At 44.4% G+C, this 13,045-nt stretch overlaps 1 protein-coding gene across 2 annotated transcripts in view; it reads right to left on the reverse strand.

Moving 5' to 3' along the window:
• The window catches only part of NINL (ninein like), a 48,085-nt gene that overhangs the window by 17,638 nt on the left and 17,402 nt on the right, over positions 1 to 13,045 (reverse strand). Inside the window, exons 3-14 of one of the 2 annotated variants that reach the window (XM_028724997.2) lie at positions 12,463 to 12,559; positions 12,123 to 12,298; positions 10,686 to 10,752; positions 9,442 to 9,632; positions 7,962 to 8,117; positions 6,161 to 6,319; positions 5,163 to 5,299; positions 4,509 to 4,649; positions 4,084 to 4,258; positions 3,447 to 3,557; positions 2,961 to 3,050; positions 774 to 927 (exon numbers count right to left, since the gene is read on the reverse strand). In XM_028724997.2, the coding sequence (XP_028580830.2) occupies positions 774 to 927; positions 2,961 to 3,050; positions 3,447 to 3,557; positions 4,084 to 4,258; positions 4,509 to 4,649; positions 5,163 to 5,299; positions 6,161 to 6,319; positions 7,962 to 8,117; positions 9,442 to 9,632; positions 10,686 to 10,752; positions 12,123 to 12,298; positions 12,463 to 12,559 (1,654 nt within the window). The remainder of the gene's footprint in view (positions 1 to 773; positions 928 to 2,960; positions 3,051 to 3,446; positions 3,558 to 4,083; positions 4,259 to 4,508; positions 4,650 to 5,162; positions 5,300 to 6,160; positions 6,320 to 7,961; positions 8,118 to 9,441; positions 9,633 to 10,685; positions 10,753 to 12,122; positions 12,299 to 12,462; positions 12,560 to 13,045) is intronic. The other variant, XM_028724998.2, reaches the window with a different exon arrangement.

The following is a 13,045-nucleotide window of genomic DNA, read 5'->3' on the forward strand; positions in this document are numbered from 1 at the left end:
CAGCTTCCAACAAAGATTAAAAATATGGTACATTAAAATGTCACACATTAAAAACTTCCCTGAACAGGGCCGCCTTCATATGTCTTCTAAATGTTAGGTAGTTGTTTATCTCTTTGACATCTGATGGGAGGGCATTCCACAGGGCGGGCGCCACTACCAAGAAGGCCCTCTGCCTGGTTCCCTGTAGCTTTGCTTCTCACAGTGAGGGAACCGCCAGAAGACCCTCAGCGCTGGACCTCAGCATCCGGGCAGAATGATAGGGGTGGAGACGCTCCTTCAGGTATACTGGGCCAAGGCCGTTTAGGGCTTTAAAGGTCAACACCAACACTGTGAATTGTGCTCGGAAACTTACTGGGAGCCAACGTAGGTCTTTCAAGACCGGTGTTATGTGGTCTTAGTGGCCACTCCCAGTCACCAGTCTAGCTGCTGCATTCTGGATTAGTTGTAGTTTCCGGGTCACCTTCAAAGGTAGCCCCACATAGAGCACATTTCAGTAGTCCAAGAGGGAGATAACTAGAGCATGGGTTGCGAATGTGATCCGTGTGGGATGCACGTCCGCAAACTGCAGTGGAGCGTCTGCGCACATGCGGGTTGCAATTAGGCGCTTCTGCACATGCGCAGCCACCAAAACCTGGAAGTAACCCGTTCTGGTACTTCCGGGTTTTGGTGGTCTGTAACCCGTAAAAACACAACCTGAAGCATCTGTAACCTGAGGTATGACTGTATTTGATTTAACCCGATGTGATGTTCTAAATGCAACTTGCAATACGCACCCAGAATTCTGGCTTTTACATTTTCAGGCAGCAGCCTTTCTCCAAGTCTGCTGGCCTTCATTTTACACCAGGCTAGACTATGCTTGCTTTCGTGCAGCTGGGAATGCAGTTTCTCCACCTCCATTTGCAGCTCATCGTTCTTGTCGCGCAGCTCCTGAAAGGGAAGAACCCGGAAGCTCAAAATGTGAAACAGCCTCCCTCGGATCTACCTCGTTGGGTGCACAGCAACCGTTCCTCGACAGAATAACCAGGTGTGCTTGCAAATAATTCTCACAGAAATGCTATAAGACAGTCTTTAAAAAACACAAGACACTGGAACATAAGAAGAGCATGCTGGATCAGGCCCGTGGTCCATCTAGCCCAGTGGCTCTCTAACTTCTTTCTCTGGGCCGTACTTTCAGGAAAAGAATTTGGTCGCTCCATGCCACGTTTTTTATTGACAAGAAATACAAAAAGAAGCAACACCTAGCAGTGCTTGATTTATAGCACAGAACAATTTGCTGTGCGGTATCATACTGTTAAAGTAAAACCAATCAAACAAAACTGAAAGGACAGAGGGAAGCAGAAATAGGCTCCAGCAGAGCCCCTTGGGCATATTCTTTGTGCAGATAATTCAAAATACAGACTCCCAATGTCTGAGTGTTTATTTGCTTTGCGATGCTTTCTTAAAGGTAGCTGCCTCAGATGCTGCAAGAGCACTGAACCCTTTTCAGCAAATTCATAATTTTTTGTAGTACAGCTGTTCTCCCTCACTGGATCATCACCTTGTCGCGGTGTGTGGGCTTGAACGTTCCTGGGATCCTTGTGAGCTGCTGAACTGCAGGACTTGCTCAAAAACAAAAGCCTACCACTCAGTTCTGAAAGACACCTGAGTTTTCTGGAGCCACCGTGAAGTCTGTGAGGGAGGGAGAACTGGGAGCTACAGACAGAACTGAATTTAAAAAGATCTGCGCTTCTCATTTCCTTAGCTGACAAGGTACACGAACAATATAACTTTACAAGTGCAGAAGTGACTAGAGGGGGACAGGACTGAGGCCTACACAACACAAAGGAGGTAAAAAGCGAGCCGCGATATAGAAGTCCATGGAAATGGGGACTCAAGCATTTCCGAAAACAAAAAACCTTGTAACACGCAAGATCTCAAGCTGCAACAAGACATCATGCAGGTTTGCTAAAGAACAGTATACCGCTACAAACAAGTGGATCGTGCACACACCTGAGGAGGGGAAAGTGCTCACCTTCACTCTCTATCAGGATGTAGCAGCAGCCAATGTCGAGAGTTTGGGGAGAAACAGGGAGAACTGAATTGGTAGCAGGACACATGAAATAACTCTAGTGCAACAGCAGTAGTTCTACCTGCACTATCGGAAGCAACAGATATTACGTTGTGATTTCCTTCTGGCAAGAAGCAGAACTGGAGCAAAAACGGCAATACTCACATGCTCCAAGTTAACTCTACAACCATTTGGTAAGCGGCCCCCAATTTTTATTCTAATAAAATATAGCTACCCTATGGTTAGGATCTCACTGTTCTGGTCTACGAGTGCAGCTCTCCATAGGCTCTGTAATTAATGAGAATACATTTAAAGCGGTATCATACCACTTTAAACAGTCATGGCTTTCCCCAAAGGATCCTGAGAGCTGTAGTTTGTTAAGGGTGATGAGAGTTGTTAGGAAACCCCTATCCCCCCCCCCCAACAACAATTCCCAGAGTTCCCTAGAAAGAGGAATTGACTGCTAAACCACTCTGAGAATTGTAACTCTGTGAGGGGGAAAGGAGTTTCCAATAATTATCAGCACTAGTAACAAGCTAGAGTTCCCACAATTCTTTGGGCATAGCCAAACTGTTGCTTTTTTAAAAAAGTAACAGCAAACCATGGTTTACAGCTAACCAGGAAGTAACTAGCTAAATCTGCACAAGGGAAGGAGTGCTTGAGGCTTGATCACATAACGTCAAACTATGGTTTGGCACTACGTCTGAACTTACCCTCTGTGTTGAACCTTGGTGTTTAACTAAAATGTGCCATTGAGGAAATGATGTAGTCGCTTATCAAAAGATTGCTGATCTTTTAAAGAAAAGAGGCACGAAGCCTTAATTATTATGAGACTTGAATGAAGGCTGTTCTCTCAGCACTCGGATGGGTCCTCCCTGCACGACACCATTTATAACACGTACAGGCCACCTACCCGGCACTGCAGCTCATATTCCTGAATGATTTTGGCAAAGCGTTCTTCTTGATCAAAGAGCTCTGTGCTGTGTGGATCCAGCAGCCCCAGCTAAAGCAAGCAAAGAGGTTTATTTTAAAAGTATTAGTGGTGAAATTACTATATTCATTCATTCATTCATTCATTCATTCATTCATTCCAAAAATTTATACACCCCTTGATTGGAAAAACAAACCTTCAAGCAGTTTACAATTAGCTGGTGGGAGCCAATTTTTCGGCAGCGGAAGGCTAGATTTATAGCTTGACCTTAAATACATTTAATTTGGAAGCTTTGTCAACTTCAAGAAAACGTGATTTTTAATACATGCACTTATCGCTGTGATTAGGAACCAAATAAGGCCACAATAGAAAGCCAACCGAAAGAGGTCAAAATCCTACAACAGAGATAAATATGAATTTTATTGGTTTTCAATAAAGAGGAAAGCATTTTCATCAATCCGAAGCTACCTTGTCTTTCAATATGAAGTCGAGATCCTTCTGAAGATTTAGTACTTGCTTTTCAGATTCAGACAACTTTTGAACCACTTCAACAAGTTCACTTTGTAAGCGACTATTCTCCTTTTAAAAAAACCAAAAATATGGGAACAAAATGAAATCGAAAGTGCACATTTACGCTCATTAAACATGACACTGGGGTACCTTTTTGCAATTTCTGATACCAAGATACCAACATGTCGGATACAAAAAGGCTAGCACTCAGAAGCAATCCTGAAAAAACTAGCTCCACCCAACAAGGTGCCCCAAACCTCAAGGGATCATTTTGGGGGGCTGGAAGGGAAAGTAAGTTTCCACCAGCCCTGATAGGTGGATGGCTCTCTTTGAAAAGTGGGTTAAATTCATTTAACAACAAAATACAACTCTCTAGTCCTCATGGCTGCAGATTAAAGTGTAACAGTAATGCCTGGTGAAGTCTCCATAAGTCAAGAGACGAAAGCATATTTTTACTTAATATGTACTGTTTGCAGAATTCAGCCTCCTTTCAGGCAGGATTTTTACTTTATTCTTATTTTCAAGCTCAGAATATGCAGTCTTGCTGTAGGCTGCACTGGTCACCCTGTAGATAACAGATGCTCCGAATCTTTACCTTGATCACTAAGCTCAGCTTCTGCCTCAGGCTAGATTCTTCCTCTTGAAGAGATCTGATGTCTGCTTCTAACTTGGTTTTCTGGTGGTTCCCTTGTTGCAAGAGCCGCTCCTTCTCCATCTCCGCTTCAGACTTCATAACACTGAGTTTCCCTCTGTAGTCTTGCTCAAGGTCTCTGCAAGATACAAGCACTGTTACTGGTATGTGCAAGTATTTTCCATGTGAAAATAAAAACAGAATGGTCCACAAGAGAAATGACTAGTGCGACTAAGGTGTTGGCCTCTCTACAGTCACAATTTTGTGAGCATTGGCTGCATAGCTTATGCTGTGCTGTTTCACTGGATGACAAGTTGGGTCTGCTTTTCACACTCCTCCTTGTGTATAAACCCCATCAGATAATGACACCAAAAAGCTGGCTCACGTACTTCATTTTACTCTCATTGTGGTGCTCCAATGCACTATTGTGATCATCCACCTCCTCAAAAAGCTGCAGCTTCCGCTTTTCCACCTTCTCCAATTCAACTCGCGCTTTGTCTCTCTCAATGGATATTTGCTCTACCTGAGCTCTGCAAAGAAAGTAAAGGTGCTGTTAAGTATGCATCCGAAATGATGAAGAAGCGTCTTTCTGTTCAGTTTCTATCCTACCGTTTCCCATGGGATCAGTGCAAAAGAACAGCAGATTTTTTTATTAATTTGATCCAATTTAAAACTGCATGTTTTGGTATCTTCCTATATACATAAAACAGTAAGGCTGTCGCCACATTGCGGTTTGGGTAGCTACTAAAAGATGGCCACACCAACTCCTGTGTGACAACAGAACAGCAGGCGAGTGGTGAGAAAACAGCACTGGGTGGCAGACAGCACAGACAAGCTGTTTAACAGAGGGAGGGAAGGTGCTTCAGAGAACAGTTTTGACAAACTGCTCTCTGAAGTGCTCCCCGCTCTTTTAAAAGGGCTGGGAGTTGAGGTAGGTTTGGGCAAACTGTGAAGCAATAGGTGAAGGGGTGGGTGAGGTGTAAAGGGAGAAGGGGTTGGCCAGGAATGGGGCCTCCACCCAAAACAGCCGAAGAACAAGTTACTCTAGATGGCGAAGTTCGTGTCTGTAAGAAGCAAAAGCTGCCTGTTGAAGTCCGCTCTTGGGAACTGTTATCTCCTCATCAAGGGCTGCAGACAGCTCCAAGAGGTTAACTCTTTCCTCCATGTTGAAATCCAGACTCTGTTAAAACACACACAGAGAGAGCTTCTCAAAATCAAGGGAAATGTAAGTCAAGAGGTTCTAAAACTACTGCTATCAATATTTATTCAAGGCCAGTGTGCTAGGCTCTGTATACAGAACAGCCAGAGCAATTGAAAGAAGGGCTGATAGCAGGAGGTGCAGAAAGCATGAGGCTATGGTGTTCCAGAAAAGGCTTGGCAGAAGTGGGATTTAGAGGGGGGCTGCCGTAATAGAGAGGGCAAAGCTGTTTCATCAGGGATAGCCAAAATGGTGTCTTCCAGGTGTCTTGAACTACAATTCCCATCATCCCTGTCTGTTGACCATGCTAGCTAGGAGCTGATGGGATTTGTAGTTGAAAACGTTTTGAAGGCACCATGTTGGCTATCCTTTCATCTAAGCCAGTGTTTCCCAAATTTGGGTCTCCAGCTGTTTTTGGAATACAACTTCCCTCATCCCTGACCACTGGTCTTGCTAGCTAGGGATAGTGGGAGTCCAAAAACCGCTGGAGGCCCAAGTTTGGGAAACACCGATTTAAGCCATCCGAAGAACCTTGGGCAGAAGGAGGAGAAAAAGAGTCAACAACAGATGGGTTAATGCAGCGTGGAGCAAAGAAAACAAGAAGGGGAAGAATTTCAATACCCAAGGTTCTTTGTAGGGTGCCACTATTGTACTACTTTCTGAGTAGCTTAAAATGTGTCACATGGATGCTAATTCATATGAAGGTGCTGCAATTCATCATTGGGATCTTTAGTGGGAAAGAGGGATGCGGGGGGGGGGGGCGAGAGAGAAGGGGGGAAATGCTTTTTCTTGGGATGAAAGGAAAACCAAAGCCTTCGTAATCTGTAAGGAGCAGCTAGAAACCTTAAGGATCTCCTTGCAGTTTTCAACCCCTTCCTGGGCCCAGATGGAGACAACTTGCTCAGGCCTTGCAAAGCCACTGCCGTCATCGATGCTGGAGAAAAGATTCAAGGCCACGGAGCCAGATAAGAAGGATGGAGTTGTGCTTCTGTCTTTGAAAATCTGGGGGCGGATTGGGGGGGAAGCGATGGAGGGAGGAAAAGAAGGAAAAGTCTGTTTAGACAAACAGTGTAGCAATCAAGTGAGACCTGAAAGGCAACATGTTTTTACCAATGAAGAACATCCTTATGCATCTATAAATAAAGGAAGTTGATTGTTCGCAGCTACCAGGGTTTGCATTTTAATATCAGTTGTGATCGTATGTCAAAACAAATGCCTTCAAAAAGCTTGTCCAAAGGTGAGCAGAAGGAGGCACTGTAAAAGCTTGCCTAAGTTTAAATCAGTTCTCTAATCCTCCACCTAAACAGAATTAGCTTGTTTCAAGCTGGGAAGACCAGAAGGATTACCTAGTAGCCAGATGCATGCAGCCCATCTGAACTCTGTAAACAGTACTCATTCATTCATTCATTCATTCATTCATTCATTTTGACCCACCATTCGAAAGCTGCTTATTCTCCAGTGTGAATTATTACTCTCGGTTACATCCGCATGGGTACTTAGGATTTTCTGCACCAACTTCTTTAACTAGGGTGTGTTCATAGCTCCTACTGGATGGGATTACTCTATATCTGAGCTTTATCTCGGGTAAGCAACTCTCTCATTAAACAGGCACTAGGCCATATTGCAGGGACGCGGGTGGCGCTGTGGGTTAAACCACAGAGCCTAGGGCTTGCCGATCAGAAGGTCGGCAGTTCAAATCCCCGCAACGGGGTGAGCTCCTGTTGCTCAGTCCCAGCTCCTGCCAACCTAGCAGTTCAAAAGCACAAAAGTGCAAGTAGATAAATAGGTACCGCTCTGGCAGGAAGGTAAATGGCATTTCCGTGCACTGCTCTGGTTTGCCAGAAGCGGCTTAGTCATGCTGGCCACATGACCCAGAAGCTGTACGCCGGCTCCCTCGGCCAATAAAGCGAGATGAGCACCGCAACCCCAGAGTCGGCCACGACTGGAACTAATGGTCAGGGGTCCCTTTACCTTTACCTTTTAGGCTAGAAAAGGCAATTCGGAGATCCCACACACCACTCCAATAATTCAGACTAAATTAATAAAATGGTCTGCTAAATTCTGCCTTTGCTTTGCTTTGCTTTCCAGGGATCATAAAAAGTAGAGTAAATGAAAACAGTCCTTGGCATCTGAATCATTCAGGTCACCTTTTACATTTGAAGGTCAGTTCAAGACATTCTAGCCTAGTTCTCATTTGCAGCAGTAAACCACGGTTGCCCATTATGTGCACGAGGAAGAGGAAATGGGAAACTTCCATTTCTGGTTTGCAACTAACCATGGTCACTCACAACATTTGAACTTTGGAAACTGTTGCTTATTTAAACCACTGTTAGTGATAACAATTCAGGAGGCAGCAATGGTTTCAGAATGTGGCTTACTTTAGAAAGCCACATTTCCCCAAATTTGGAGGTCACTGAGAACTTTGAAAGCGAAAGCAGGTGGTTCCAGTCTTCTCCCCTAGCATGCGAAAAAGCAGGTCGCAGCTTAGTTACATAGCATGAAAATATAGCTTCCCATGTGTCATAACACAGCTCTGAATGAAAAGGCAACTGCTGGAGGTCCTCTGAATGGTTTCAGATTTTGAGCCTTAAAACTATGTTTCTGAAGGAAGTCTTTCTCTCAGAAATTATGCTTTGACAGTTACCTGGTGGGATGGTGATCTCTGACATCTTGGTTTGAGAGGTGTGGAAGAAATAGGGCAAAGAATGGAGCTGTGGTTGAACAGGCCAAGCTGGAATTCCTTTAAGCTTACTCTGCCATCTCCATCACTATCCAACTGGTTGAACAAATCTTCAAGATCCTGAACAAAACATTTTTAAAAAGCAATCTATCACAAAGTATCAGACATTACATTTAGAAAAAAAATTACCTGAGGAATTGGACCATTTTATGCTGTCCAAAAAGTGATACAGTGGTGCCTCGCAAGACGAAATTAATTCGTTCCGCGAGTTTTTTCGTCTTGCAATTGTTTTCGTCTTGCGAAGCACGGTGTCGGGAAAGTTTTGGAAAAGCTTCAAAAATCACCAAAGTCTTTAAAAACCTCAAAAAAAGGCTACCACACCGCGTTCTATGAGTTGCTCCTCGAAGTCAAGTCGCAACTGTATTAACGGTGTTAAGAAAAAGGAAACAAACTTGCAAGACGTTTCCGTCTTGCGAAGCAAGCCCATAGGGAAAATCGTCTTGCGAAGCAGCTCAAAAAACAAAAAACCCTTTCGTCTAGCGAGTTTTTTGTCTTGCGAGGTAACACTGTATTTTATAACAATTTTAACTAACAAATGCTCTTGGAAGCACAACGGTTTCCCCTAAAACAGTCATTTTACTGCCTAGTCATTAAGAGGAATAAATTGCCTTTTGCAAGGTGAACCTACTACCAGGGAGAAACACACAACACAAATACTCCAAACAATGCCCCCCACATCAAAATACATTGATTTGTTCCAACAGAACCAATAGGCAGCCTACCACAGCACCTCACCGGGTTGTGACCAAAATTTAATAAAGTCCACCGAACCTTAAAGACTTGGAGAAGTGACATTATTATTAGTGCTTTCAAGCTCTTTGCAGTTAGTGGGCAACTGCGGCAGCACTATCGCCCTGGCGCCTCTTCTGCTGCTTTGAGGACTGCAACAAAAAGCTGCAGCTCCACCTTGGTGGTCTTTCTGGCCAGAAAAAAAGGAGTGTGGCACTACAACATCTACAAAAAAGTAACATGGAGAAATGACAGTATGGTACAGTAGTTAATAGTGTTGGGCTAGGACTGAGAAGACCCACTTGGTCAAGAAGCTCTGGGAATAATAGATCTATATCTATATCTATCCTCGCCCATCTGGCTCGGCTTCTCCAGCCACTCTGTGTGGCTCCCAGCAGAATATTAAAAACACGCTCAAACATTAAAAACTGGGATGTTGTGTGGATTGAATCAAGGTTGGGGGAGAACAATGTACCCCACCCAGAAGAAAAGCAAGCCATAAATGCAATAAATAAGGACTGGCAGAAACAGGCTCTCAGATTTATATGCAAGGCTGATCTACCATACAGGGCTGTTGTAAATATTGCCTAAACGACACTGGGGAATTGCCTTCAATACTTGGCCAAACGATTTCCAACAGCTGAATTTATCCCACCTCTTTGTCCATCTCTTTGAGTCCAATGTTCTTACAAACGGCAGCCAGCTCTTGTTTGTTAAGGTGCCCGTTCTTTCCAATGCCAAGATCTTCCCAGATGTCCCGAACCTGATTCTCAGTCATGCCAAAACACGAGGGGGAGACCTTTCTGGGGCTATCATAGAGGTCATCATGCCAGGTACACCTTCGCCCTGTAAATATAAAGAAATTCCACTAAGCAAGAAGAATGGCATTTTACCTTTCAATTATTCCGGCAGTCATAGCAAAGACTGCTCTTTCCACAAGCCTTCAACCATTTAACAGAGAATCACACTCTCCTCTTTAGACTTAATTTTTCAAAATTGCTTCCTCCAATATTTGCCCTGAGTACATGAGCCCCATGTGAAAGCTGCAAGACTCCAATGCTCTGCGAACCTTCAAGTACAAAATATACCAATGATTTTGCATTGTTTACAACATAAGTAGGGTTTCCACTGTAGATGGAAGTATATAACACAATGAAATAAAATGGGATTTCCCCAGGAATGCATGAAAGCATTCTCAGAAGAATATTGACCTGTCTGCTTCATCAGTCTCCCTTATCCTCTAACTGCATCTTTCCAAACAACATAAGCATGGCATTGTGGTCAGAGTGTTGGGCTGGGACCTGTTAGAGCAGGGTCCGAATCCCTATTTAGCCAGACTTCACTGGTTGGCTTTGGCCCAGTCATTGCCACTCAGCTGAACCTACCGCACAGGGTTGTTTTGAGGATAAAACTGGGAAGGAGGAGAACCATGTATTACTCATTGGAGTAAAGGTGGGATTTAAATAAATGAGCAATAGTTTTCAATGCTAAATGTAGCATTATAAATCTCCTTCCTCAAACCCCAGAGAGCCACCTGCCAGTCCGTGTAGACAATACTGAGCTAAGATGGACCAAAGGTCTGACTTGGGATAAAGCATGTTCTTATGCCTACTCTGACAGGCAGTGGCTCTCCAAGGTCTCAGAAATAGGTTGTTTTCCACCACTTGCTTCCTGTTACATTTAACTGGAAATATCAGGGACCTTCTACCTGTAAAAAATGGATTTTGTTACTGAACTATCACCCTGTCCTTAAAGTCACCGATTGAAATCAGATGACCAGAGAGTTAAAGAAGGAAAGTTTCCATCCTTGGTATTGCTTTTTCTCCTTTCCTTTTTTCTAAAGGAGAGAACCCGTTCTAATTTTTTTTAACATGCATTTTGAGTTTAGGTTTCTCCTACCTTGACCCTCAAACATCTCATGCTGCTGTTCTTTTGTGCTTTCGGCCTCTTCGTCTGATTTAAGGCTCTGAAAATAAGAGAAGGTTTCACTGTTTCATGCAAGCTAAAGAGCTGAACTTTTTTTTTTTTTTAAAAAAAGGATTATCATGAGTCTTGCGGAGGTGTCCTGGAGGGGATGGTCAGATCCTGAGGAAGAATGGGAAGAGCTCAGGGAGGTGACCAGAACGACCCTGGGGAGGATCCGAGTGGAACAAAGCAGGCGGAATTGGGAGCCCAAGAAGTATCTGCACCCAGGGAGGAGATCAGTCTTCTGAAGAATGGACAGCTGGATCCAGGAGAGGGTCAAAGCAGATTGGCAGAGGGGTGTTCTGCTCCTGCAATACTGCATACACCTAGTCGGATACCTCCTGCTATGCAGCCACATGAGTGACTCCTCCTGCCAGAAAGGGTCTCCCTCCAGAGAGACAGGCAACTGAGAGCATGTTGGATGCTCAGCTGGCCCCAACCCCACTTGTCTCTGAGGACACTATACAGATGCACCGGTTCTCTCCAGCCTTATCCTAAGTAACTTCAGCTTCCTGGATGCTGGCTTTGGATACAGAAACTGTAGGAATGTTCAGGGTGGCAGGAGAGGATATATTGTTTATTAATATCCTTCCTAACTTGCATTAGCAAGTTCCTTTACTTAGCAGAGTACATTCCCCTTTACACAGCAGAAAAATGGTTACAAACTCATGTGAGTTTCTTAAGACAGTACGCAATTCAATCTGGCTTGTCCAGATTGAAATGTGTTCCAATATTTTCCTGATAAGACCCCTTGAATCCCTCCTAAAACAAATAAAGACACCACAGTCTTATTCATAAGCAATAAAAAGAAAGTTTACTCACAATCAGGCAGAGCACAGTGTGATCCCTGAAGGCAGGCTTAAGGCTTAAAGTTACAAGCATACACAAAGAGGTTTCCCCCTGTATTTGGGTTGACCTAGTGACTGCAGTTGGCAGTCCGGGAAGTTCGCAAGACGAGAGGAAGATGGAAAAGAGGGAGAGTGGAAGCATGCCTGGGCCTTTTACCAGGTCTGGAAAGGTCATGCCCACCCACTAGTCACATGCAAGGAAGGATGCTTCAGGCCAGGAGGAACAGGAAGTTTTTGACTGGCTGGACCAAACATTCCCTTGCACGTCCACTCTAGCAAAACAAGGAATGTTGTATTTGACTGCTCCCAATGGATTACATCCCACAGAAACATGCAAACACCTCCCCTGCAATGACATGTTCACTGCCTTGATATCTGAGCCTAATATTTGTTACTGAATGCTGGGCAGGCTTTGGAAACTTCTGAACTTCTGGGTAAGCATGAACTATGAAAGAAGCCTCATGTTTACAAGGCTGCTTCTTCTAAGGTAACATACAGTAAAACTCAAGAGACTCGACCTCACCTCCACGCTCTCCAAAGATGCTGAACGTCTCAGCTGACTTTTCCCATTTGCCTTTGCTTGCTGTTCCTGTAAATACTTGGGAGTTTCCAGACTTGCGCCCTGCAGTTCCGGCCTTGTCCGGCGGCCGTACCACTTGGCCCCATGGATGTATTTAGGCTCGACTTCATCCGGAACAGCTAAGAGTTGGAAACACAATTGTAGATCAGGATCACCAGTCTGACTGCAGCTCTGCGGTACAGCATACTTAAGCTTAGTGGTCAATAGCGCACTGTAAACAAAGGAACTTGAAAGCAGTAAATTCAAAACAAGTAATCTTTTAGCACCCTCCATCTTCACCCACCTGGTTCCAGGTAACTGCTCTCATCATCTGAAAGACCAAGACTGATGCTTGAGGACAATATGGTCACAAAGCCTTCCTTAAACTCTTCAAAGTTAACCTAGGAGTGGACGGACAAGACATTGTTAAGTCAGGTGTATACCAGGAATGAAGTTCAGTTCTTGTTTCTGCGTTATGCTGAGTCAGACCATTGGTCCACATATCTTAATATTGTCTACACTGGCAGGAAGTGGCTCCCCAGGGTGCCATGCAGGGGACACTCCCAGCACTACCTCAAGATGTCAGGGATTGGACCTGGCATCTTCTGTCTGCTAAGCAGATGCCCGACCAGCAAGCCATGGCTCTTCACTTTTGCCAGTCCAGCTTAAGAAGATCTGGTGGTAAACAGGGCAGCACTGATTCCCAGCAAAATCTTGTTCTCGTTCAGTTACTCCAGAACCTACCCCTACTGGAGGACGTTGCTAATGTTTGATGAGGTCTCAAAGACCAAATTTAATTCACCTGACAGGAACTGATATTCATCAGGTTTGGGGAATGAGCAATGCACCCATGCATTTTGCATCACTGCCCTGGCACCCTCGTTTTA

Source organism: Podarcis muralis, chromosome 3 (genome assembly GCF_964188315.1).
Source record: "Podarcis muralis chromosome 3, rPodMur119.hap1.1, whole genome shotgun sequence".
NCBI lineage: Eukaryota > Metazoa > Chordata > Lepidosauria > Squamata > Lacertidae > Podarcis > Podarcis muralis.